Genomic DNA, 25,122 nt, shown 5'->3' on the forward strand with positions numbered 1-25,122 from the left:
GTGTGTGTGCATGTGTGTGTGTGTGTGTATGTGCGTGTGTGTGTGTCTATTGCTGACAAAGGCCTTATTGGCAAAAAGCTAAAATTATGTGAATCTTTTTGCTGTGTCTATTGTGACTCATTATCTCCACTATATAGTGAGTAGCAACTTTTCTTCTCTAATATTGTTACATTCCATCCTGGATCTTCCATTGTTTGATTTTAAATGTTTCATATTTCCTACCTTTCAGAGCCTACCCAAAGATGTTCGTGTAATCAGGGTGATGCCTAATACTCCAGCAACTGTTCGTTGTGCAGCATCAGTATTCTCTTGTGGAAGTGCAGCCAGACCTGAGGACATAAATTTGACAAAAAAGTTGTTTGGCTCAATTGGAACTTGTGAAGAGGTTCCTGAAACTTATATGGATCCTATTACTGCATTAAGTGGGTCTGGTCCAGCATATGTAAGTAGCTCAGATTATCCTTGCTCTCATTATTCACAACTAAATTAATGCCATGAAGATAGTAATACTATTTTGTGCTAATTTGAGTCTGTTTAATTTTCAGTTAACAACTTATTCTCTTTTTGATATTCTTTGATGCTGCCTTTGGTTGGGAATATGAGTCTTGATTAACGCTGTTCCTATATACACTGAAGAGCCAAAGAAACTGGTACACCTGCCTAACATCATGTAGGGCCCCTGCAAGCATGCAGAAATGCTGAAACATGACATGGCATGGACTCGACTAATGTCTGAAGTAGTGCTAGAGGGAACCGACACTAAGAATCCTGCAGGGTTGTCCATAAATCCAAAAGAGTATGAGGGGGTGGAGATCTCAACTGAACAGCACATTGCAAGGCATCTGAGATACGCTCAATAATGTTCATGTCTGGGGAGTTCAGTGGCCAGTGGAAGTGTTTAAGCTCAGAAGAACGTTCCTGGAGCCACTCTGTAGCAATTCTGGACATGTAGGGTGTCACATTTTCCTACTGGAATTTCCCAAGTCCATTGGAATGCACAATGGACATGAATCGATGCAGGTGATCAGACAGGATGCTTACATATGTGTCAGCTGTCAGAGTTGTATCTAGACATAACAGGGGTCCCATATCACTTCAACTGCACATGCCTCACACCATTACAGAGCTTTCACCAGACTGAATAGAACCCTGCTGACATAGATTCATGAGGTTGCCTCCGTAACCATGCATGTCTATTTGAAATGAGACTCGTCCAACCAGGCAATGTGTTTCCAGTCATCAACAGTCCAATATCAGTGTTGGCGGGCCCAGGCAAGGCACAAAGCGTTGTGTTGTGCAGTCATAAATGTTAAATGAGTGGGCCTTTAGCTCTGAAAGCCCATATTGATGATGTTTTGTTGAATGGTTCACATGCAGACACTTGTTGATGGCCCAGCATTGAAATCTGCAGCAATTTGTGGAAGGGTTGCACTTCTGTCATGAATGATCCTCTTCAGTCATTGTTGGTCCTTTTTGGCAGGATCTTTTTCTGTGCACAGCAATGTCAGAGATTTGATGTTTTATTGGATTCCTGATATTCACAGTACACTCATGAAATTGTTGTATTGAAAAATCCTCACTTCATCACTACCTCAGGGATGCTGTGTCCCATCACTCATGTGCCAAGTATAACACTACGCTCAAACTCATTTAAATCTTGATAACCTGCCATACTGCACCAGACACTTCTTTTCTTATATAGACATTGCCAACCAATGCACATTTATTTATTTATTTATTTGTTCCGCCTGTCTACAGGCACTTCAGTTTAAATTAAATTTCAGATTTTTTAATTAGTTTTCTATGTAAGCCCTAGTTTTTAGGCCACAAACAAGTTTTTGTGAATACAGCTCCCATTTTCTTAAATGTATTCCTTTTTGTGGTATGTGTCCAATCTGTTCTATGCTTGTGCCTACTTCTCTAATACAGCTTCAGTGTAAATTAAAGTTCAGATTTTTTAATTAGTTTTCTATGTAAGCCCCAGTTTTTCGGTCACAAACAACTTTTTATGAATACAGCTGCCATTTTCTTAAAGGTATTCCTTATTCTGTATTCGTCCAATCTCAATAGTTCCAATAATTTCCAAAATATTTGAAACTCTTGTATACAATCAATTAAGTGATTATTTTGAAGAAAATTACCTCTTTCCAAAGAATCAGTTGTATTACAGATGGAGTAAAATACCATGGCAGGAGTTCTTGATGTTACTAACCAGATACTCACTGCTTTTTAAAATAAGAACATAGCCTTCATAGTTTTATGTGACCTACATACCCCTTTGAGTCTATTCCTGATGAAATATTACTTGAGAGGCTTGAATTTTCTGGGTCATACATCCGTAAAAATAAGTACTTCATACTTCAGTAATAAAAATATTTTGTCTCTATGAGAAACAGAGAATCTCTGGTGAAAATTGTTGAGGATGGGGTGCCACGGGTATCAGTTTTTGGTTCATTCTTTTTCATAATTTCAATCAATAATTTCTCATGTTGTGTTTCCTATTCTGTGATCTACTATACAAATGACACAAAAATAGTTTACCACCCATAAAGACAACTCATTATTAAAATAAAAGTCACTGGAATCACTAGGTGCTTCAGTGAAATTGTTCTCGTCCAGATAATTTCTGTGCAACACAGATGAGAATCGTTATCTTCTGTTAGAACTATCTAACAATACAGAAAATCAATCAGCTAAAATTTTGAGATGTCGTATTAGCTATAAGTTGACCTGGGGAGTACACTTCAGTCAGTTTTGCTAAAGAATATCAAGAGAAATATATATAGTCTAGAGAATACAAGATGTATTTACTTCTGAATACCTATGGCTCACATAATATATTTAGTCTGTTCCAGTCTCACATTTCTTATTGACTGCTGGTGGGGGAGGGGGGGGGGGGGGTGTCACTCTTCATCATACATGATATACCGAAAATAAAAAAGAAAAGGTCATATGAGAAATGTGTGGGACTGACCCAAGAGATCACTGTCAACATCTGTTTAGAAAACTTAATATACTCAAAAATGTAAACCTGTGCATACATCTCTCATAGCTAAAAATTATAATAAATATAAAAGAATTTCACATAGGAGGAGATATTCATGAGCAGAACACCAGGGGCAAAATGGAAATGGATATTCCAAGATACAGACTGGTAAAAGTAGCCCACTCACCCAGAATCAGCTCTGTGACCATCTTTAATAACTTATTACCCCCAGCATGGTACATATCTTGGAAATTATTTCAAAGAACATTGTCTAACTACTTGGCTGAAATCCTGTTTTATAATATATCAGGACTTCTTGATATACAGATTGTGAACATATGTTAAAATTGCAAATGTATGACTAAATGACAGTAATTATCTATGACTGTAATTAAGTGTATTGTTAACTATGTACATCTGTAATTATGTATAAGAGATGCAGCTTAATCCATTGTATGTACAGTGAGGTGACCAAAGTCAGGGGGCACCTCCTTTTGCACTGTGTAGTGCAGCAATGCAACATGGCATGGGCTCAAGAAGCCATTGGGAGCTCCCAACAGAAATATTGAGCCATGCTACCTCTATAGCTATCCATAGTTGTGAATATGTTACTGATGCAGGATTATGCGTACAAGCTAACTTCTCAATTGTGTCCCAGAAATGTTTGATGAGATTCATGTGAGGCAATCTGGGTGGCAAATCATTCACTCAAACTGTCCAGAATGTTCTTCAAACTGGTAACATGGTGCATTGTCATCCACAAAAGTTCCATCATTGTTTGGGAATATGAAGTCCATGAATAGCTGCAAGTGATCTCCAGTCAACCAAACATAACCACTTCCAGTCAATGCTCCCATTAAGTTGGACTAAAGGACCCAGTCCATTCTATATAAACATAACTCTCACCATTATGGAGCCACCACCGGCTCACACAGTAGCTTGACAACTTGGGTCCATGGCTTCATGGGGATTGAGCCACACTCAAACCCTACCAGCAGCTCTTACTATCTGAAATCAGTACTCGTCTGTCCACGCCATGATTTTCCAGTCATGTAGGGTCTAACTGAGACAGTCACGAGCCCAGGAGAGGCACTGCAGATAATTTTGTGCTGTTAACAAAGGCATTTGCATCAGTTGTGTGCCCATTAATGCCAAATTTCGCCACACTGTCCTAATGTATATGTTCATCATATGTCCCAAATTGATTACTGTGGTTATTTCACACAGCATTACTTGTCTGTCATCACAGACAACTCTTCATGAAAGCCACTGCTCTCGCTCATTAAGCAAAGGTTGTTGGCCACTGCATTGTCCATGGTGAGAAATAATGCCTGTAATCTGGTATTCTCAGCACACTCTTGACTCTGTGGATCTCAGAATATTGAATTCCATAACAATTCGAAAATGGAATGTCCCAAGTGTCTAGCTCCAATTGCCATTTTTCATTCAGAGTCTGTTAATTCCTGTCGTGTGGCCATAATCATGTCAAACACCTTCTTGCATGAATCATCTGAGTAAAAATAACAGTTCCACCAGTGCACTGCCCTTTTATATTGTGTGTATGTGGTACTACTGCCATTGTATATGTGCATATCACCATCCCACAACTTTTGCCACCTCAGTGTATGGTCAGTGGTAAATAAAGATATGAATATGAATAAACAGGAAAATATCTATTACCCCTGGCATTGGTCTTAAGGGAAGTATACATGTTACAACATACGTTATTATCTGACTCAGGTGTATGCAATCATGGAAGCATTATGTACAGGAGGTGTGAGGATGGGCCTACCAAGGGAATTGGCCAGAAGGCTAGTGACACAAACTGTACTAGGTGCAGCCAAGACAGCAGTAGAGTCAAACCAACACTTATCACAACTTTGTGATGATGTGACTTCCCCTGCAGGTAAGCCCATCATTGCTACGAATATTATTTTTGGAAATGAAAGTGGTCACTTAGAATAAATTTAATCATGAACAGACATTTCAACTGGGTTGTTGAACAAATGGAATTCACATAATGCAATTTTTTACTGTATCATACAGTGTATTAGAAGTAAAACATTTAAAAAAACTTACCAAATACAGCAATCAGATAACTGATGAACAACTGTAACATTACAGTAGTTCCAAATAAAACACAGTATTACACTATGGTATGTAAAATATGCTACAAAATAATAACTATTTACAACCCTTTTAATTAATGAAATCCACTCCAGTTGCTGTAGAGAATTTTATTACATCCACTACCAGTTTCAGTCTTTAAATTAGGACATTTTTAAGTGGTTCTAGAAGACTACATTGTAGAGGAACAATATCAAATGACCACTTGAAAATTGCCTAATGTAAAAGCTAAAATCAGTTGTGGACACAATAAAGTTACCAGCAGCAACTGGAGGAGTTCTCACTAATTAAACAAACACCTGCAGAATCATCACACCCTTCAAACAGGTTGAAACTAGTAATTTACAACACTATCTGTAACCTACAATAGGTTCATTTTTCTATCACTCTAAAGAAGTCTGTTAAATTTTTTTTTGTGGGTCATTTCATGCATTTTCTTTTGTGCATATTGTTTTATGTTCAGCACATGCAACAACTGAATATGCTTTGGCCACTTTGTCTTTCCATGCTTACAATCATTTTGTTCATGTTATTAATATTTCATATGTACTTGGAATATCTTCTATGCTTTTTTCTTGTATTGTATTGTATCTTTATTGATACACAAATCATTCAGTGTACAGAAATGAACAACGATATGGGACAAGTCAAACAGGTGATATAAGAACATACATATACATAACATTTTTTCCTATAGTGAACATAACACTGAAGATATGATCTGTATGTATTCATAATAATAATATTAGAATAACTTCAAATAACAACACTGGCCACATAAAACTGTGAAAGTTCTTTATGGACAATAGGTTATTTATAAACAACAATTTAGTTTTTAAAGATAACCAAAATATCTAATTTAGTTTATGATAGTAATATGAGGAGGAGGATAGTCACTATTCACCACATCATGAAAATGCCGAGTCTAGACAGACACAACAAAAAGACTGTCAGAAAATGAGCTTTCGGCAACCAAAGCCTTCATCAGAGACACATGCACTCACATAAATGCAACTCGCACACACATGCAACAGTCTCTGGCTGCTGGGATGACAGATTTATGATAGGTCACATTCAAGAAAATCTTGTGTGCTGTAAAAGCAATGCTTTTTTAGGAATGCTCTTAGGGCTTATTAAAATTCTGTTGATTCTTGAATACTTTCTACTTGTTTTGGGAGATTGCTGTACAGTTTGATTTCCATACATTTAACACTATTATTATACAGTTTAGTAGATGCAGTCTATTGATGTTTTGTTTCATAAAACAAAGCAGTTGAAATATATATTGACCAGGACGAGGCACTTCTTCTTTTCAATCCTCATCTTTGACTGCTTTACCCTTTTCATTTTGTATGATATTAATGATGTCTTTTTAATCTATGATCTGTGAATTTGGTTGGACATTGTCAGCAGCTGCCCACTGGTTCAGAACTTCAAGATGAATACTGCAAGGCAGAACATAGCTTGCAGACTGAATGTCATTGCAGTTGGAAGCTGTGTCACTACATTCTTTATGTGTTACATTTTCTTCAATGGAATACTTGTTCCAGAAATTCCTAATAAGGATCAGACTGATACTTTGCCAGACCAGGCCTACTAAATATGTAACAGTCTTCAGATTTACAGATTTCAAGAAAATTTACATTCCTCATCTGAATTCACTATTGTGGTGAACAGTTCATGGCAGCAATGAGCCTCAAATACTAATATGATGCCTCAATACAGTGGCTGCATTGATGTCATTCTGTTTTTAGACAAAAACAAATTTTTGTTTTTCTATCTCCTGACTGCAACACAGCATAGCAGGGGTTCTTCTATCACAATTATAGGTGCTTTCTAACTCATGGAAGAAATCTTCTCAAAACCACTGTATAAAGATGTCATGTGTCATCAACATTCCTTAATGCATGTAGGTGAACTGTAATAATGACATGTCTACAACTTCAAACATCTCAGGCTTTTACTTTTGACTATGCAAAAAGGTTGCACTTTATGACTACCTGATTTATTTATGAAAAAGAGGAGGATAATTCTGTCTCAATTCATTTTAAAACCCATCTTATTTCTTAAATTTTTCCATGGGAATTTCTGTTGTTACCATTTGATTATAAACACTGTTTCATCATGATTATACATCTGATGATCCATATCTCTTAACTTAAAGCTTTTGATACTATTATGCACTATCAGTTAATTATTAAGATATTATGGGAATATCTGACATGTTATGTGATCAAGTAAACTGCATCAAGTAGTGCTCAGCAAAGTTTATCCTTGATGCAGACTCATCATCATAAAGTCACATAATGCACAAAAGTGTGATGTGGCAGCTTATAATAATGATAAACATCAATTTGTTATTTTATAATGTTAAGCACTCTCTACCACTGTTCACAGATTGTACTGTAATTCATAGAGAAATGATCTACCGTGGGAATTGCTGTGTCATATACTTAGGAAGGTTCTGCGGAGCCTTAGGTTCGATGACACACTGGCATGTTTCTCTAAATGAACACCTCTGTAAATAAATGTGAAGCCAAACGGCGTGGACTTGGAGTATCTTGTTTCCTTTGGTCAGTCTTCTTTCCACCTTAATGTGCATGATGATCATGTCAGGGATTGTTTCAACAGAAGACTGATTTGATGTGATCCACCATGAATTCCTCTCTTATGCTAATCTCTTCATCCCAGAGTAGCATTTGCACCCTACATCCTCTATTACTCATTGAATTTATTCCAATCTGTGTCTTTCCCTATGGTTTTTCCCCTTTACAACTCCCTCTAGTACCATGGAGATTATTTACTATGATCTTAATGCTTGTCTCTAGTCCTGCCCCTTCTTCTTGTCAGTATTTTTCATATATTTTTCCCCTCACCTATTCTGCAGAGAACCTCCTCATTCCTTATATTATCAGTCCACATAATTTTCAGCATTCTTCTGCAGCCCCAGAACTCAAACACTTCGATTCTCTTTTGTTCCACTTTTCCCACTATCCATGATTCACTACCATATAATTCTGTGCTCGAAACACATTTTCAGAAATTTCTTTCTCAAATTGAGATCTATGTTTGATACCGGTAGACTTTTCTCTGTGTTTTTACATCCTTCTTGCTTTGTTTGTCATGGATTATTTTGCCTGCAAGGTAGCACAATTCCTTAACCTTGTCTATTTTGTGTTCACCAATTTTGATTTTAAGTTACTTGCTATTCTCATTTCTGATACTTCTCATTACTTCTGTCTTTTTCTAGTTTACTCTCAGTACATTTCTGTGCTCATTAGACTGTTCATTCCGTTCAACACACCCCATAATTCTTCTTCAGTTTCACTGAGGATAGCAACGTCAGCAACTCTTATCACTGATATCCTTTCATTCTGAATTTAAAACCTGCTCTCGAACCTTTATTTTATTTCTATCATTGCTTCTTTGATGTATAGATTGAACAATAAAGGTGAAAGGCTGCATCCTTGTCTTACACCCCTTTTAATATGGCCACTTAATTTTTGGTCTTCCAACCTTATTTTTCTCTCTTGGTTCTTGCACATACTGTGTATTACCCTTCTTCCCCTATAGCGTAATCCTAGTTTTCTCAGAATTCCGAGTGTCTTACACCATTTTAATTGCTAAACACTTTTTACAGATTGACAAATGCTTGAATATGACTTGATTTTCCTTCAGTCTTGCTTCCGTTAGCCAGTGAAATGTCAGAATTGCCTCCCTGGTATGTTTACCTTTCCTAAAGTTGAACCGATCATCAACTAACAGATCCTCAATTTTCTTTCCTATTCTTTTGTATATTATTCTAGTAAGTATATTGGGTGCATGAGCTGATTGTATGATAATTTTTGCCCTTACCTCCCTTTGCTGGCTTCGGTATTGTGCGAATATTTTTCCAAAAATTTGATGACATGTCAGTCTCATAGTCTACATATCAACTCAGTCATTTGGTTGCCACTTTCCCCAGTGATTTTTGGAATTCTGATGGAATGCAATCTATCTCTTCTGTCTTATTTGATCCAAGGTCTTCCAGAGCTCTTTTAAATTCTGACTCTAATGCTGGACTCTCTGTCTTCCATATCGACTGAAATTTGTTCTCCTATCACGTCATCAGACAAGTTCTCCTTAGAGGCCTTCAACACACTCTTTCCAACTATCTGCTCTGGACTCTGCATTTAACAATGGAATTACCAATGCACTTTTAATGTTGCTGCCAACAGCCTTGCCACAGTGGAAACACCGGTTCCCATCAGTTCATCGAAGTTAAGCGCTGTTGGGCTGGGCTAGCACTTGGATGGGTGACCATCCGCCTGCTGAGTGCTGTTAGCAAGTGGGGTGCACTCAGCTATTGTGAGGCAAACTGAGGAGCTACTTGATTGAGAAGTAGCACCTCCGGTCTCAGAAACTGACATATGGCCGGGAGAGTGGTGTGCTGACCACATGCCCCTCCATCTCCGCATCCAGTGACGCCTGGGAGCTGAGGATGACACGGAGGCCAGTCGGTACTGTTGGGCCTTCATGGCCTGTTTGGGAGGAGTTTAGTTTTTTTAGTTTTTAATGTTGCCACCTTTGCTTTTATTTTACCCAAAGCCTGTTTTGATTTTTGTATATGCTTGGTCAATTTTCCCAACTATGATCTCTTTTACAATTCCTTCACATCTTTCCTGATGCCATTTCACCTTGGCTGACCTGCACTTCCTATATATTTCATTCCTAAGGGATTTATATTGCAGTATTCTTGTCTTTCTATGAACATTTTTTTTTACTTCCTTCTTTTTTTGACGAGTTGAAGTACAGGACATTTATAAACGAATAGTTCCATTTTAAAAATTAATAAAAAAATCAATTTATTCCTTTATATGGGCACCATGAGCAGTGGCAACCATCCAGGTTTCTGATGCATTAATCACAGTCCCTCAAAATGTGCTTCCTTGGTCACATGACACACATGTACACAGTAATCAAAGTGTTCCCAAACTTGATATAGCATGTCCTCCATGATGGTCTGCAGTAAATGCTTTATCCAGTCACAAAAAGGGAACATGAGCATTGGTGGTACATAAACCTTCACAAATCTCCATAAAAAAATTGTATGATGATTAATATGGTGAACGGGTGGCCAGGGAAGAAAATTGTTGTTTGCTGCTGCAGCACATCCAGTCCAGTGTTACTGAAGAACATGATTAAGAAGCTCTTGACATTTCTCTGAAAATGGGGTGGAGCACAGTCCAGTTTCAAAATGTAGTCATCATGACTGGTATTCAGAATGGGTAACAACCAGGTTTCCAACATACCTTGAAATGAATTACCTGACACTGTTTTGTTGTTCAAAGAAAAATGGACCATGTGCTTTCTTGTGCAATGTTGCATAAAAAACACTCCTTTTGGAGAGTTATGCTGGTGCTCTATCTGCATATGTGGTTTATTGCTTACCCAGGTACAAACATATGGACACTGTGTTTGTTCACCTCACCATTTACATCGAAAGTGGTTTCACTGCTGAAGATGAGTCTTTCTACAAAACCACTGCCTTTCATTTTTAACTGCAGCTCTTCACAAAAGTCATGCATTTCTCCTTTATCTGCTGGCATAAGGACCTGCACTAACCCCACTTTGTACAGTTTAAAACATAGCTGCTTATGCAATAGCTTCCACATTGTAACCTTTGCACGAACAGTTCCCTGCTTTGCTTTACTAAATGTCTTACAAGGACTTCTGTGGAATACCTTGTGACCTCTTTCGACATTTGCATCAGACACACTAGGTTGACCAGGACTCTTTTCCTTACAAAGGTATCTGGTTTCCACAAACTGTCAGTACCACCTACGTAGGTTACTCTTGAGTGGTGGGTCTTCCTTAAACTGTGCATGAAACTCACACTGCACTGTAACCACAGGCCTGGACACCTCAAACCTGAGAACAAAGGAAACCTCTTCCTGGTGTGAAGCCATCTTGGATACAGATTCTACACCTGCACCCTAAGCATCATAAGTGAACTGCGGGTAGCGCATCAAAAACTTGGACAGTTGCCACTGCTTATGCTGTAAGGTTTGCCCATATAAAGAAACAAACCAATTTATTATCAATTTTTAAAAGCACTGAATTCATTTATAAACATTCTGTATTTCTTCTGTTACCCAAGGTTTCCTCGCAGTTACTTGCCTTGTACCTGTGTTCATCTGTTCAACGTCTGTGATCGTACTTTTATACATGCCCAACCCTCTTCAACGGTACTGCCTACTCTGGTATTCCTTAATGCATCATCCACATCTGTAGTGAAATTCAAATGTGTCTCATCATTCCTCAGTACATCAGTATCGCATTTCCTTCCAAAATGACTCTTGTGGATGATTCTCTTAAACTTCAGTGTACTCTTCATCCTTACTAAATTGTGATCTGAGTCTACATCTGCACTTGGATATACCTTACAATCCAATATCTAATTTCAGAATCTCTATTTCACCATGATGTAATCCAGCTGGAATCTTCCTGTCTCTCTGGATATTTTCCAAGTATAGTGGAACAACACTTAAGGAGCACCTCCCATAACACACAATTTGCATAATGAGCAAAACAAATTATAAAAAAAATGACTCACCTAATGAGTGATGTTTCCCATAATGAGTGATGACAATTTAGTGTGCTATCACCAGCCATTCACATGCTGCAGGGGAAAGGTTCAACAATGTGAACACCCTTTCATTAATAGCAGCAGCAGCTTATGAACAATGTCTTTGGCAAATATTGCAGTCTGGGTTTAGTGCTCTTTCTGCTACCATCTTAGTGCAGCTTGTGATCATATATTTTTATAAACTTTCATTCACACAGTATTTTTTTGTGTGAAAATTTTAATAACCTTCATAGAAATGCCCCTGAAGATAAAGTTGCAAGAGCACAACTCTAACAGAAATAAAATGACCTTAGAAATAAAATGTAAAATTATTGCAAAACATGAATACCATGTGAGTGTTGCTGATTTAGCATGCACATACAATCAGTTTACATCAATTATTTGCAATATCCTCAAGAACAAGGACTAGATTAAGGAGATGGATGCTTCAAAGGGAGTGACAAGAGTATCTAAACAACAGTTTTGTATTCTGGATGAATTTGAAAGATTGCTCCTTATATGGATAAATGAAAAGCAACTGCAAGATGACACTATTAATGAGGACATCATTAGTAAGAAGGCAAGAATGATTTTCACTGACCTCATTATGTTGACACCAGGATTATCAGTGGCCAAAGAAGTGTTTGAGAGAAGCTGTGGGTGGATCATGAAGCACAAGAGAAGAACCAGTATCCACAGTGTTGTGAGGCAAGGTGAAGCAGCCAGCTCTGACAAAAAGGCAGCAGAGAACTTCATCAGCAACTCCAAGATGCTCATATATTCTGAGGTTATCTGATGCAAATGCCAAATGTACCTTTATAACAGCAGAGGAGAATACATTGCCTGGTCACAAGCCAATGAAAGTGTTGAGTTTGTATCTGTTCTTGGGCACCATGACCGACTCCATTTGAACTCTTCTGTCAAGGGAGTTAATTTGGAGTTGTAACGGTTGCTTATGTCAGGTGCAGGGTCACACATTGGTGTGGTTCCTGTTGATTCTCTCAATAGGTGGGATTATACTAGACATGGCCTTCACCTCAACAGGAAGGGGAAGGGCAAACTGGCTGGTAAAATAGCAGGAAAGTTAAAGGGGGGAGGCAATGAGTGATAAAATACCAGTGGTAATAGGGTTCAGAAAAGACCCTTTTTTAGGGTAGCGAGGACAGAATGAAACCAAATTTTAAGAGAGGTTAGGACTGAGACAAATCTTCATTTTGAGAAAGAAACTAAAAAACATAATTCTAGCTTATTACATTAGCATAAACAGCCATTGGTTAAGAATTTTCAACAGTCAGCAGATATTTTAACTCTACCCAATTTTAACTCAGTCAATGTGAAATGTCAGCTATCTTTATTGCATCAAAATATTTTGAGGACTGAGAAATAAAATACATGAATTAGAGGCCTCAAACCCAGCTAACATAAACTGCCTCTCTGAACATCATGTGACCACTGGTATAGAACTTTTAAGTGTTACAGGGTTTAGGTTAGCATCTCACTTTTGTAGATCAGAAATGGAGAAAGGAGGAGTTGCCACATTCATCAGGAACTGTCATAAATTTAAGAACATAGACATGCATAAATTTTGCCTAGAACAGCATATGGAAGCATGTGCAACAGAAGTAGAATTTCACAAAAAATCCTTCATAATATTAAGTGTATATCGAGCACCTGCAGGTAACTTTAATCTGTTCGTAAACCACCTTGAAGCTGTACTGGTCAATTTAACAACCAAAAACAAAGAAATAGTGGTTGCTGGTGATTTCAATGCAGATTTCCTTAAAAACTCTCTCAATAAGAACGTATTTGAGTTAGTGACACTATCATTCAACATAATTCCCACTGTAAAGTTCCCCACTAGGGTAGCCAATTGCTCACAAAGAGCCATTGGTAATATCTTTATAGAAAAGTCCAATGAACAAAATATGGCCTCTCAGATCATGACATGCAGTTCCTTCTGCTAAATGTTAATACTGAACAGGATATAAAATCTGTTAAATCTGAGCTCAAGAGGGTACTCAATAAGTCAAAAATTGATTATTTTAGGACACTCCTCAGAGACATTCATTGGACTGATGTTTACAGTGCTCACGGCATGAATGAAAAATATAACACTTTTGCTAATAAAGTGCTTACCTTATTCGAACACTGTTTTCCCCAAAAACTTACCAAGGTTAGAGAAAAGTCTACAAAGAAGCCATGGATTACTCAAGGCATAAGGGTATCTTGTAAAACAAAAAGAAAACTGTATCTGTCAATCCGAAACAATTCCGATGTTGATGCTATACCACATTACAAGAAATACTGCAAAATATTAAAGACTGTAATACAGACATCAAAGCAAATATATTACAAGGAAAAGATAGTCACATCCAATAACAAAATAAAGACAATATGGGATATAGTGAACGAGGAGACTGGTAGAGCCAGACATGAAGAGGGTCAAATAGCATTAAGAGTAAATGATACATTGGTGACAGATGTGTGTAGTGTTGCAGAATTTTTTAACAAACATTTTGTAACTGTTACTGCAAAGATGGAGTTGTCAGATTCTGTAGATGCTGCTATGGAATACCTCAGACCAGACATTTCAAGTAACTTCCACAGTATGAATTTGACGCTCACTACCCCAGCAGAAATAATGTCCAACATAAAATCTTTAAAATCAAAAACATCTAGTGGGTATGATGAAATATCAACAAAGCTAATTAAAGAATGTGATTCTGAGTTAAGTAACATGTTAAGCTATCTTTGTAACCAGTCATTTATCAGTGGAATATTTCCTGAATGGTTAAAATATGCTGAAGTTAAGCCACTGTTTAAGAAGGGAGATAATGAAATAGCATCAAATTTCTGTCCAAATTCACTTTTGCCAGCATTCTCAAAAATTTTAGAAAAAAGTAATGTACAATTGGCTTTATAACCATCTTATCTCAAATAACATACTGTCAAAGTCACAGTTCGGATTTCTAAAGGGGTCTGATATTGAGAAGGCTATCTATACTTAGTGAAAAATGTGCTTAATTCATTAGATAAAAAATTGCAGGCAACTGGTATATTTTGTGATCTGTCAAAGGCATTTGACTGTGTAAATCACAATATCCTTTTAAGCAAATTAGAATATTATAGTATAACAGGAAATGCTACAAAATGGTTCAAATCTCATATCTCTGGCAGGAAACAAAGGGTGTTATTAGGAAAGAGACATGTAACAAGCTATCAGGCATCATCCAACTGGGAACTAATTACATGTGGGGTCCCATAAGGTTCCATTTTAGGGCCCTTACTTTTTCTTCTGTATATCAATGACCTTTCAAAATTATCATTACCAGAGGCCAAGTTCGTTTTGTTTGATGATGATACAAACATTGCAATAAATAGCAATTCAAGTGATGTCTTAGAAAGATCAGCTAATAAAATATTTGTGGACATTAATCACTGGTTCCTAGTCAATTCTTTGTCACTAAACTTTGAAAAAAACACACTACATGCAGTTCAGAACTTGTAAGGGGTGTCCCACGAGTATATGCCTAACATACAATGACAAGCCAACAGAAGAAGTGGACAGTGTTAAATTCTTGGGATTACAGCTTGATAATAAAGTCAACTGGGAAAAGCACACCACAGAACTGCTGAAGCATCTTAACAAATGTCTATTTGCAATGCGAATTGTGTCAGACATAGGGGATATAAAAATGAAAAAGCTGGCATACTATGCTTACTTTCATTTCATAATGTCATATGGGATTATTTTTTGGGGTAATTCATCAAGCCAAGCTAAAGTTTTCCGGGCACAAAAATGTGCAGTAAGTGTTATATGTGGTGTGAACTCAAGAACATCCTGCAGAAGCCTGTTTAGGGAATTAGGGATACTAACTACTCCTTCCCAATATATTTATTCTTTAATGAAATTTGTCATTAAAAATATATAACTTTTTCAAACCAACAGCTCAATTCATGGAATCAATACTAGAAATAAGAATAATCTTCACAAGGATTTAAAGTCACTTAGTCTTGTACAAAAAGGTGTGCATTATTCAGGAACACACATTTTCAATAACTTGCCAGCAGCCATAAAAAGCTTAACAACCAATGAAATTCAGTTTAAGAGAAGCCTAAAGGATTTATTGGTGGCCAATATATATATAAGTATGATATGATTAATGCACAATTTCAGTGCAGTAATGTGTTCATTGTAAATAAGTGTGTGTGTGTGTGTAAATAAGTATCATACAGTTGTATTACATGTTTATTATCTTATGAATAAATAAATAAAAAATTTATTTTAAATTCAGTGCATTAGCATTTGTAAAATGATCCTTTCATATTGTGTTCATTAAAAAATGACAATCATTTCACTTGGGACCTGTGGAATGGTACATTAGCTTATTTGTTTGAGTTGTAAATATTTGTCATGTATTGTTGTTTTTCTGACATGTTCTACATCCTGGAGGACCTCCTCACTATGGATCAATTGGAATGAAAGTAGATCTAATCAAATCTAATCTAATCTAAATACTTGGTCTTTTTTCTGACTGGGTCAATGAAGTGTTTGGTCCTTCAGTGAAAAAATGTTTGCTTGAGACGAATCTGCCATTCCGTGTCTTTCTTGTTATGGACAATGCTCTTGCCCATTTTCCAGGCCTACAAGACCACCTCATTGAAGAATTTCATTTAATCATGATCCAATTTCTGCCTCCCAGCTCTACTCTGTTACTCCAACCTATGGACCAGCAGGTTATGTCTAACTTTAAAAAACTCTACACTAAAGTGCTCTTGAAGCATTGCTCTGAGTTGAGTGAAACTACCAATCTCTCTCTCAGAAAGTTTTGGAAATATTACTTCAGTATTGTTCGTTGTGTCAGGATGATTGAAAAGGTATGGGAAGGGGTTACCAAGAAAACCCTCATTTCTGCCTGAAAGAAGCTTTGGCTGGAGTGCATTGTCGAATGTGACCCTGAGGCATTTGAGTCAGTAGCTGTGGAGCCTGTAGTCAATGAGATTGTGCTTTTGGTCAAGAGCATGAGATAAGAAGAGGGGTGGGAAGGGGTTACCAAGAGAACTCTCATTTCTGCTTGGAAGAAGCTTTGGCCGGAGTGAATTGTCAAATGTAACTCTGAGGCATTTGAGTCAGTACCTGTGGAGCCTGTAATCAATGATATTGTGTCTTTGGATAACAGAGGGGGAAGGGGAGGAGGAGGAGGAGGAGGAGGAGGAGGAGGAGGAAGAGGTGTTGGTGGTAACAGTAAAGCAGCAATCTTCTGGTGCAATAAAAGAAATGCAGAAAGCATGGGAATTGGTAGCATCATACTTTGTAAATCATCACCCCAATAATGCTGTGTTGCATTTTTGCCAAGTGTTGAAGTACCGGTAGAAACAAATGACTATAGACAACTTCCTAGTAAAAAGAATTTATTATGTATCATGAATAATAAAGTACAGAACACTTTATTGAATATTGTAACCCCAAAATCCTTCAAGAATGAACAAAAATATACCTTTTAAAAAAATCAGATAAAAATTCACTTGACACCTTCCTGAGAGACAATCTCCACTCCTTCCAAATTAATAATATAAGTGTAAACCAGATGTGGCTTGAATTCAAAGAAACAGTATCAGCAGCAATTGAGAGATTTATACCAAATAAATTAACAAACGATGGAGCAGACCCTCCTTGGTACACAAAACAGGTCAGAACACTGTTGCAAAAACAACAAAACAAACATGCCAAATTTAAAAAGACACAAAATCCCCATGATTGGTGATCTTTTACAGAAGCTCAAAATTTAGTGTGGACTTCAGTGTGAGATGCTTATAACAGTTTCCACAACGTAACTTTGTCTCAAAACCTGGCAGAAAATCCGAAGAGATTCTGGTCGTATGTGAAGTATGTTAGCGGCAAGAAACAATCAATGCCTTCTCTGTGCTTTAGCAATGAAGATACTATCGAATACAGTGCTGCCAAAGAAGAGTTATTAAACACAGCCTTCTGAAATGCGTTCACGAAAGAAGACAAAGTAAATATTCCAGAATTTGAATCAAGAACAGCTGCCAACATGAATAACATAGAAGTGAATATCCTCAAAGTATTGAAGCAACTTAAATCACTTAATAAATGCAAGTCTTCTGGTCCAGACTGTATACCAGTTAGGTACCTTTAAGAGTATGCTGATGCATTAGCTCAATACTTAATAATCATATAGAACCGTTCGCTCAACAAAAGATCTGTACCCAAAGACTGGAAAGTTGCACAGATCACACCAATATTCAAGAAAGGTAGTAGGAGTAATCCACTTAATTTCATTCCCATATTGTTAACATCGATATGCAGGAGGATTTTGGAACATATATTTTGTTTGAACATTATGAATTACCTTGAAGAAAATGGTCTATTGACACAAAGTCAGCATGGGTTTAGAAAACATTGTTCTTGTGAAACACAACTAGCTCTTTATTCACAAGAAGTGTCGAGTGCTACTGACAAGGGATTTTAGATCGATCCTGTATTTCTGGATTTCCGGAAGGCTTCTGTCACTGTACCACACAAGCAGTTTATAGTGAAATTGCATACTTATGGAATATCATCTCAGTTATGTGACTGGATTTGTGATTTCCTGTCAGAGAGGTCACAGTTCGTAGTAACTGTGGGAAAGTCATCGAGTAAAACATAAGTGATTTCTGGCATTCCCCAAGGTAGTGTTTTAGGCGCTTTCCTGTTCCTTATCTACGTAAACAATTTGGGAAAGAATGTGCACAGCCATCTTAGGTTGTTTGCAGGTGATGCTGTCATTTATCGACTAATAAAGTCATCAGAAAATCAAAACAAATTGCAAAACAGTTTAGAAAAGATTTCTGAATGGTGTGAAAATTAGCGGTTGACCCTAAGTAATGAAAAGTGTGAGGTCATCCACATGAGTGCTAAAAGGAATTTGGTAAACTTCGGTTACATGATAAATCAGTCAAATCTAAAGGCCATAAATTCAGCTAAATACCTAGAAATTACAATTACAAACAACAAATGTTGTGCGGAAGGCTAACTAAAGACCGTGTTTTATTGGCAGGACACTTAGAAAATTAACAGACATACTAAGGAGACTGCCTACACTATGCTTGTCCGTCCTCTTTTAGAATACTGCTGCGTGGTGTGGGATCCTTACCAGATAGGACTGATGGAGTACATTGAAAAAGTTTAAAGAAGGTCAGCACATTTCATATTATCACGAAATATGGGAGATAGTGTCACTGAAATGATACAGGATTTGGGCTGGACATCATTACAAGAAAGGCATTTTTCGTTGCGATGGAATCTTCCCATAAAATTCAAATCACCAACTATCTCCTCCGAATGTGAAAATATTTTGTTGACACCAACCCACATAGGGAGAAAACGATTACCACAATAAAATAAGGGAAATCAGAGCTCGTACAGAAAGATATAGGTGCTTGTTCTTTCCACATGCTATATGAGATTAGAATAATTGAGAATTGTGAAGGTGGTTCGATGAAGCTCTGCCAAGCACTTAAATGTGATTTGCAGAGTATCCACATAGATGTAGATGTATGTATAATTTCCTTTGAATGAATGGCATGAATAAGGTAAAACTTCTAATGCTATTTCTGCATGAAACACATTATTGTATTTTACATTAATTTATATGGGCTAAATTGTTTCATTTAATGAGTGTTTCACACTACAAGTACAAATATAGAACGAATTATGCTCACTGTGTGAGGTTCTACTGTATACCTATTCCTCTTGTGGTTCTTCAACAGAATATTCGTTACTGCCATCTGAAATTTATTGCAGAACTCAGTTAGTCTTTCCCCTCTCTCATTCCTGCTACCAAGTGCATATTCTTCTGTAATCTTTTCTTCTATTCCTTCCTCTACAACCACATCCCAATCCCCCATAGTCATTACATTTTCATCTCTCTCTATGTACTGGATTACCCATTCAATATCCTCACACGCTTTATCTCCCTCTTTCATCATCTGCTTGCAACATTGGCTTGTATACTTGAAATATCGTTGTTGATGTTGATTTCTGTTAAATGTGATGAGAATAACTCTATCAGTGAACTATTCACAGCAGCTTGCTGTCTGCCCTACTTTCATATACATAATGAATCCTACTCCTGCTGTTGATATTCATCTCGCTGTAAATCCAGATCTTCTTTCCTTTTCAATTCACTGATCCCTACCATATCTAGATTGCGCATTTGCATTTCCTTTTTGAGATTTTCTAGCTTTCCTACTATGTTCAAACTTCTGATATTCCATGCTCCAAATCATAGAATTGTATTCTGTCATTGGTTATTCTATTTTTTCCCCATGGTCAAATCACCCTTGGCAGTCACTTCCCAGTGATCCAAATGGGGGGCTAATCTGGAATCTTTCACCACTGGAGAGATTATTGTAGTAATTTTTCAATTACAGGCCACATGTTCTGTGGATACACATTGTGTGTCTTGAATGCAGTTGTTTCCGTTCCCTTCTGCATCCTCATGTCATTGATCAATGCTGAGTTTGCCTCCTTTTAGGGGCAGTTTTCCACCCCAAAGGCAAGAGAATGCCCTGAACCAGTGTCCATTCTTCGACCCACTTTGACAAAGCCGTTGGCAGCATGAAAGTGACTTGTTATACCAGAAGTCTTTGGCCATGACTGCTGAGGATTTTTATTCAGAATTTAAGCAGTGGCTGGGTTCAGATCCAGAACCCAGGATGTTTGATCACTAGGCAAAGATGCTACCCCTAGACCATGCCCCCATCCCCATTACCCAATGTAGGGTACCAGCAAGAAGACCATGCCCCCATCCCCATTACCCAATGTAGGGTACCAGCAGGAAGCTATCCAATCTGAAGAAGATCGCCAGTATATCTGTATTGTCAGGTCCTAAATACTTTTTAGGTCTGAAATTGAATTTTTCTATTGCTAAATCATCCGAATCAAGTAGTATAGGTAATGGTTGGATTGCATTCGCTGTTGTTGTTTGTCATTATGCTTCTAGGACTGGATTGGAAAGTTTTACATCTCGTGAAGTTTTGGCATTTCGTACTGTACATTTGTCCGAAATTATTGTTATTAATGAAGGTTCTTATTTAGTACCTTATGGTTCATTGTCTCTTAATTGTAGGTCTAAATATATCAATTTTAGAAACAGTTATGCAGGACTTTGTATCAGATGATGGTGAATTGATGAAGCAGCACTGAAGGCACACAGGCTCCTATATGGCCTAGAACAGTTGTGTTTTTGAGATCATTGACTGCATTCTCTTAGTTTTCATTGTTCTGAATGAGCTTCTTACATTCAATATTTATATTTCTCAGCTAAGTAATGAGCAATATTAATCAATAAACCAATCAAGTATTCTGCAGGGATTTTTTGGTGTGTCTGTAGATAAACAACCGTGACCCTAGTTTTATGAACACAGTACCAGTTTCACAGATATAAAGTGCACATGTGTAAATCGTGTTGACATCAGAAGGACAGGAATTTACAGACAATTACAAGATAGCAGGAAGAAGGAAATGTGAGACACAAGCAATGCTGGCTGAAATTTCATCTGCAGCGGTGCCACAGGTTTGATCTCGGAAGTGGCCCTCTGTCTACTGCTGTTTTGACCACACTGTCTAAAAACTTGGTGTGCATAAGTGTAAGCAATATTTTTCTATAGTGAAATAAAGAATCATAAGACAAAGTTTGCCTATACGGTCATCCAACTTCATTAAAACTTTACATCTATGGTGGAAGATATCATTGTCATCCCACCAATTTCCCTTCATTACAAACTCTTGAAGTCAGTGTTAATACAATGGACTTCCACAGCAGCAGAACAACAAATTCTTTAGTTGCTATATCATGAAGAGATGAGGAAGGAAACCCCTTCATAATACCTTTGGCATTTAAAAACCCTTCCAGCAGACATATCGCTGATGAACTCACTGCTTTGGATGATGTGGACAAGCCCCAGTGCAAACCATTATAAATTCATGTACAAAATTGAACTTAGATATGCTAGCAGAGGTTACTGATCAATTACAGAGAAGGGTCTCACTTTCACTAACAGCAGTTGCTTTGTTCCCATGACAACTTATAATAGTGGCAACAGAAGCGGTTATAGTACAATGCAGGAGCTCTACAGAGATAAAGGAAAAGTTGCCAAATAAGTGACATGAACAACAGTTGTCATGCCCCATACAATCTTTAACAGTGCAACGAGACCATGTGAAGGGTTTTTGACAGATGGCAAGAGATCATAAGATTATAAGGAGTGTACTTCCATTCCTCTACAGGGAATAGAAACCCTCACCCAAAACAGATGATGAAGAAATTGATGAAATGTATGATGAGATAAAAGAAATTATTCAGGTAGTGAAGGGAGAAGAAAATTTAATAGTCATGGGTGACTGGAATTCGACTGTAGGAAAAGAAAGAGAAGGAAACGTAGTAGGTGAATATGGATTGGGCCTAAGAAATGAAAGAGGAAGCCACCTGGCAGAATTTTGCACAGAGCATAACATAAAAAATCTTGGTTCAAGAATCACGAAAGAAGGTTGTATACATGGAGGAACCCTGGAGATACTAAAAGGTTTCAGATAGATTATATAATGGTAAGACAGAGATTTAGGAACCAGATTTTAAATTGTAAGACATTTCCAGGGGCAGATGTGGACTCTATTGTTATGAACTGTAGATTAAAACTGAAGGAACTGCAAAAAGGTGGGAATTTAAGGAGATGGGACGTGGATAAACTGAAAGAACCAGAGGTTGTGCAGAGTTTCAGGGAGAGCACAAGGGAACAATTGACAGGAATGGGGGAAAGAAATACAGTAGAAGAAGAATGGGTAGCTTTGAGGAATGAAATAGTGAAGGCAACAGAGGATCAAGTTGGTAAAAGACGAGGGCTAGTAGAAATCCTTGGGTAACAGAAGAGGTACTGAATTTAATTGATGAAAGAAGAAAATACAAAAATGCAGTAAGTGAAGCAGGCAAAAAGGAATACAAACGTCTCAAAAATGAGATCGACAGGAAGTGCACAATGGCTAAGCAGGGATGGCTAGAGGACAAATGTAAGGATGTAGAGGCTTATCTCACTAGGGGTAAGATAGATACTGCCTACAGGAAAATTAAAGAGACCTTTGGAGAAAAGAGAACCACTTGCATGAATATCAAGAGCTCAGATGGAAACCCAGTTCTAAGCAAAGAAGGGAAAACAGAAAGGTGGAAGGAGTATATAGAGGGTCTATACAGGGGCGATGTTCTTGAGGACAATATTATGGAAATGGAACAGGAGGTAGATGAAGATGAAATGGGAGATATGATACTGCGTGAAGAGTTTGACAGAGCACTGAAAGACCTAAGTCAAAACAAGGCCCCGGGAGTAGACAACATTCCATTAGAACTACTGACAGCCTTGAGAGACCAGTCCTGACAAAACTCTACCATCTGGAGAGCAAGATTTATGAGACAGCCAAAATACCCTCATACATCAAGAAGAATATAATAATTCTAATCCCAAAGAAAGCAGGTGTTGACAGATGTGAAAATTACCGAACCATCAGTTTAATAAGCTACGGCTGCAAATTGCTAACACAAATTCTTTACAGACGAATGGAAAAACTGGTAGAAGCCGACCTCAGGGGAGATCAGTTTGGATTCCATAAAAATGTTGGAACACACGAGACAATACTGATCCTAAGACTAATCTTAGAAAATAGATTAAGGAAAGGCAAACCTATGTTTCTAGCATTTGCAGACTTAGAGAAAGCTTTTGACAACATTGACTGGAATATTCTCTTTCAAATTCTGAAGGTGGCAGGGGTAAAATACAGGGAGCGAAAGGCTATTTACAATTTGTACAGAAACCAGATGGCAGTTATAAGAATCGAGGAGCATGAAAGGGAAGCAGTGGTTGGGAAAGGAGTGAGGCAGGGTTGTGGCCTATCCCCGATGATATTTAATCTGTATATTGAGCAAGCAGTAAAGGAAACAAAAGAAAAATAGAGAGTAGGTATTAAAATCCATGGAGAAGAAATAAAAACTTTAGAGGTTCACCGACGACATTGTAATTCTGTCAGAGACAGCAAGGGACTTGGAAGAGCAGTTGAACGGAATGGACAGTGTCTTGAAAGGAGGATATAAGATGAAAATCAACAAAAGCAAAACAAGGGTAATGGAATGTAGTCGAATTATATCAGGTGATGCTGAGGGAATTAGATTAGGAAATGAGATGCTTAAAGTAGTAAAGGAGTTTTGCTATTTGGGGAGCAAAATAACTGATGATGGTTGAAGTAGAGAGGATATAAAATGTAGACTGGCAATGGCAAGAAAGCGTTTCTGAAGAAGATAAATTTGTTAACATCGAGTATAGATTTAAGTGTCGGGAAGTCGTTTCTGAAAGTATTTGTATGGAGTGTAGCCATGTATGGAAGTGAAACATGGATGATAAACCGTTTGGACAAGAAGAGAATAGAAGATTTTGAAATGTGGTGCTACAGAAGAATGCTGAAGATTAGATGGGTAGATCACATAACTAATCAGGAGGTATTGAATAGAATTGAGGAGAAGAAAAATTTGTGGCACAGCTTGACTAGAAGAAGGGATCGGTTGGTAGGACATATTCTGAGGCACCAAGGGATCACCAATTTAGTATTGGAGGGCAGTGTGGAGGATAAAAATCATAGAGGGAGACCAAGAGATGAATATACTAAACAGATGCAGTAGGTACTGTGAGACGAAGAAGCTTGCACAGGATAGAGTAGCATGGAGAGCTGCATCAAACGAGTCTCTGGACTGAAGACCACAACAACAACAAATACTCAGGAATCGATTTTTAGGAAGATGGCCCATAAATAAGTTGGCACAGGATGCTGCTCTCCTAGTACCCATGGCAGAACCACAGATTTGTTGATAGATTTGTTTACAGATTATGGATTTCAAAATTGGAATAATAGTGAATTGGGATGTAGTTGGCTAGGAGGATTGTGAAAGAAGTGCTGGGTTTGGCATCAAGAGGAGGATGGGAAAGAAACTGTTCCGTGCCGCATGGCCATGGGCATGGGGCTGTTGGTGTATACGGTCACCATATCCACAGTGACCAACAAGATGTCTAGTGGTAATGGGACAGGAACTGCGGAAGGTGGTGAAGGAAGTGAGCAGTGTCTTGGGTGTGAGATTGCAGAAAGTAGTTTTGAGGTCTTATCCTGGCAAACTTTCAAGAATTCCTTGTTTCTGGTTGAATACATAGTACCGAGACTACAGTTCTGGAGGTTTACTCGAGTGGGGAGTTGCAGGGGAATGAGACACACAGACTCTGGCAGTAATGAGTTCACGCAGCACACGATGATGAATATGTGGAAGAATGGATTGGGAGTAAATGACAGACAGAGGAAGGAGAGACT

At 37.7% G+C, this 25,122-nt stretch overlaps 1 protein-coding gene and 1 pseudogene across 2 annotated transcripts in view; both read left to right on the top strand.

The window, feature by feature from the left end:
• The window catches only part of LOC124795194 (pyrroline-5-carboxylate reductase 1, mitochondrial-like), a 154,449-nt gene that overhangs the window by 127,240 nt on the left and 2,087 nt on the right, over positions 1–25,122 (top strand). For both annotated transcript variants that reach the window (XM_047259098.1, XM_047259099.1), the window contains 2 exons: positions 230–442; positions 4,727–4,892. In XM_047259098.1, the coding sequence (XP_047115054.1) occupies positions 230–442; positions 4,727–4,892 (379 nt within the window). The remainder of the gene's footprint in view (positions 1–229; positions 443–4,726; positions 4,893–25,122) is intronic.
• LOC124796934 lies at positions 9,323–9,439 on the top strand (annotated as a pseudogene).

The sequence above is a fragment of the Schistocerca piceifrons genome, chromosome 4, assembly GCF_021461385.2.
Source record: "Schistocerca piceifrons isolate TAMUIC-IGC-003096 chromosome 4, iqSchPice1.1, whole genome shotgun sequence".
In the NCBI taxonomy this organism is placed as follows: Eukaryota; Metazoa; Arthropoda; class Insecta; order Orthoptera; family Acrididae; genus Schistocerca; species Schistocerca piceifrons.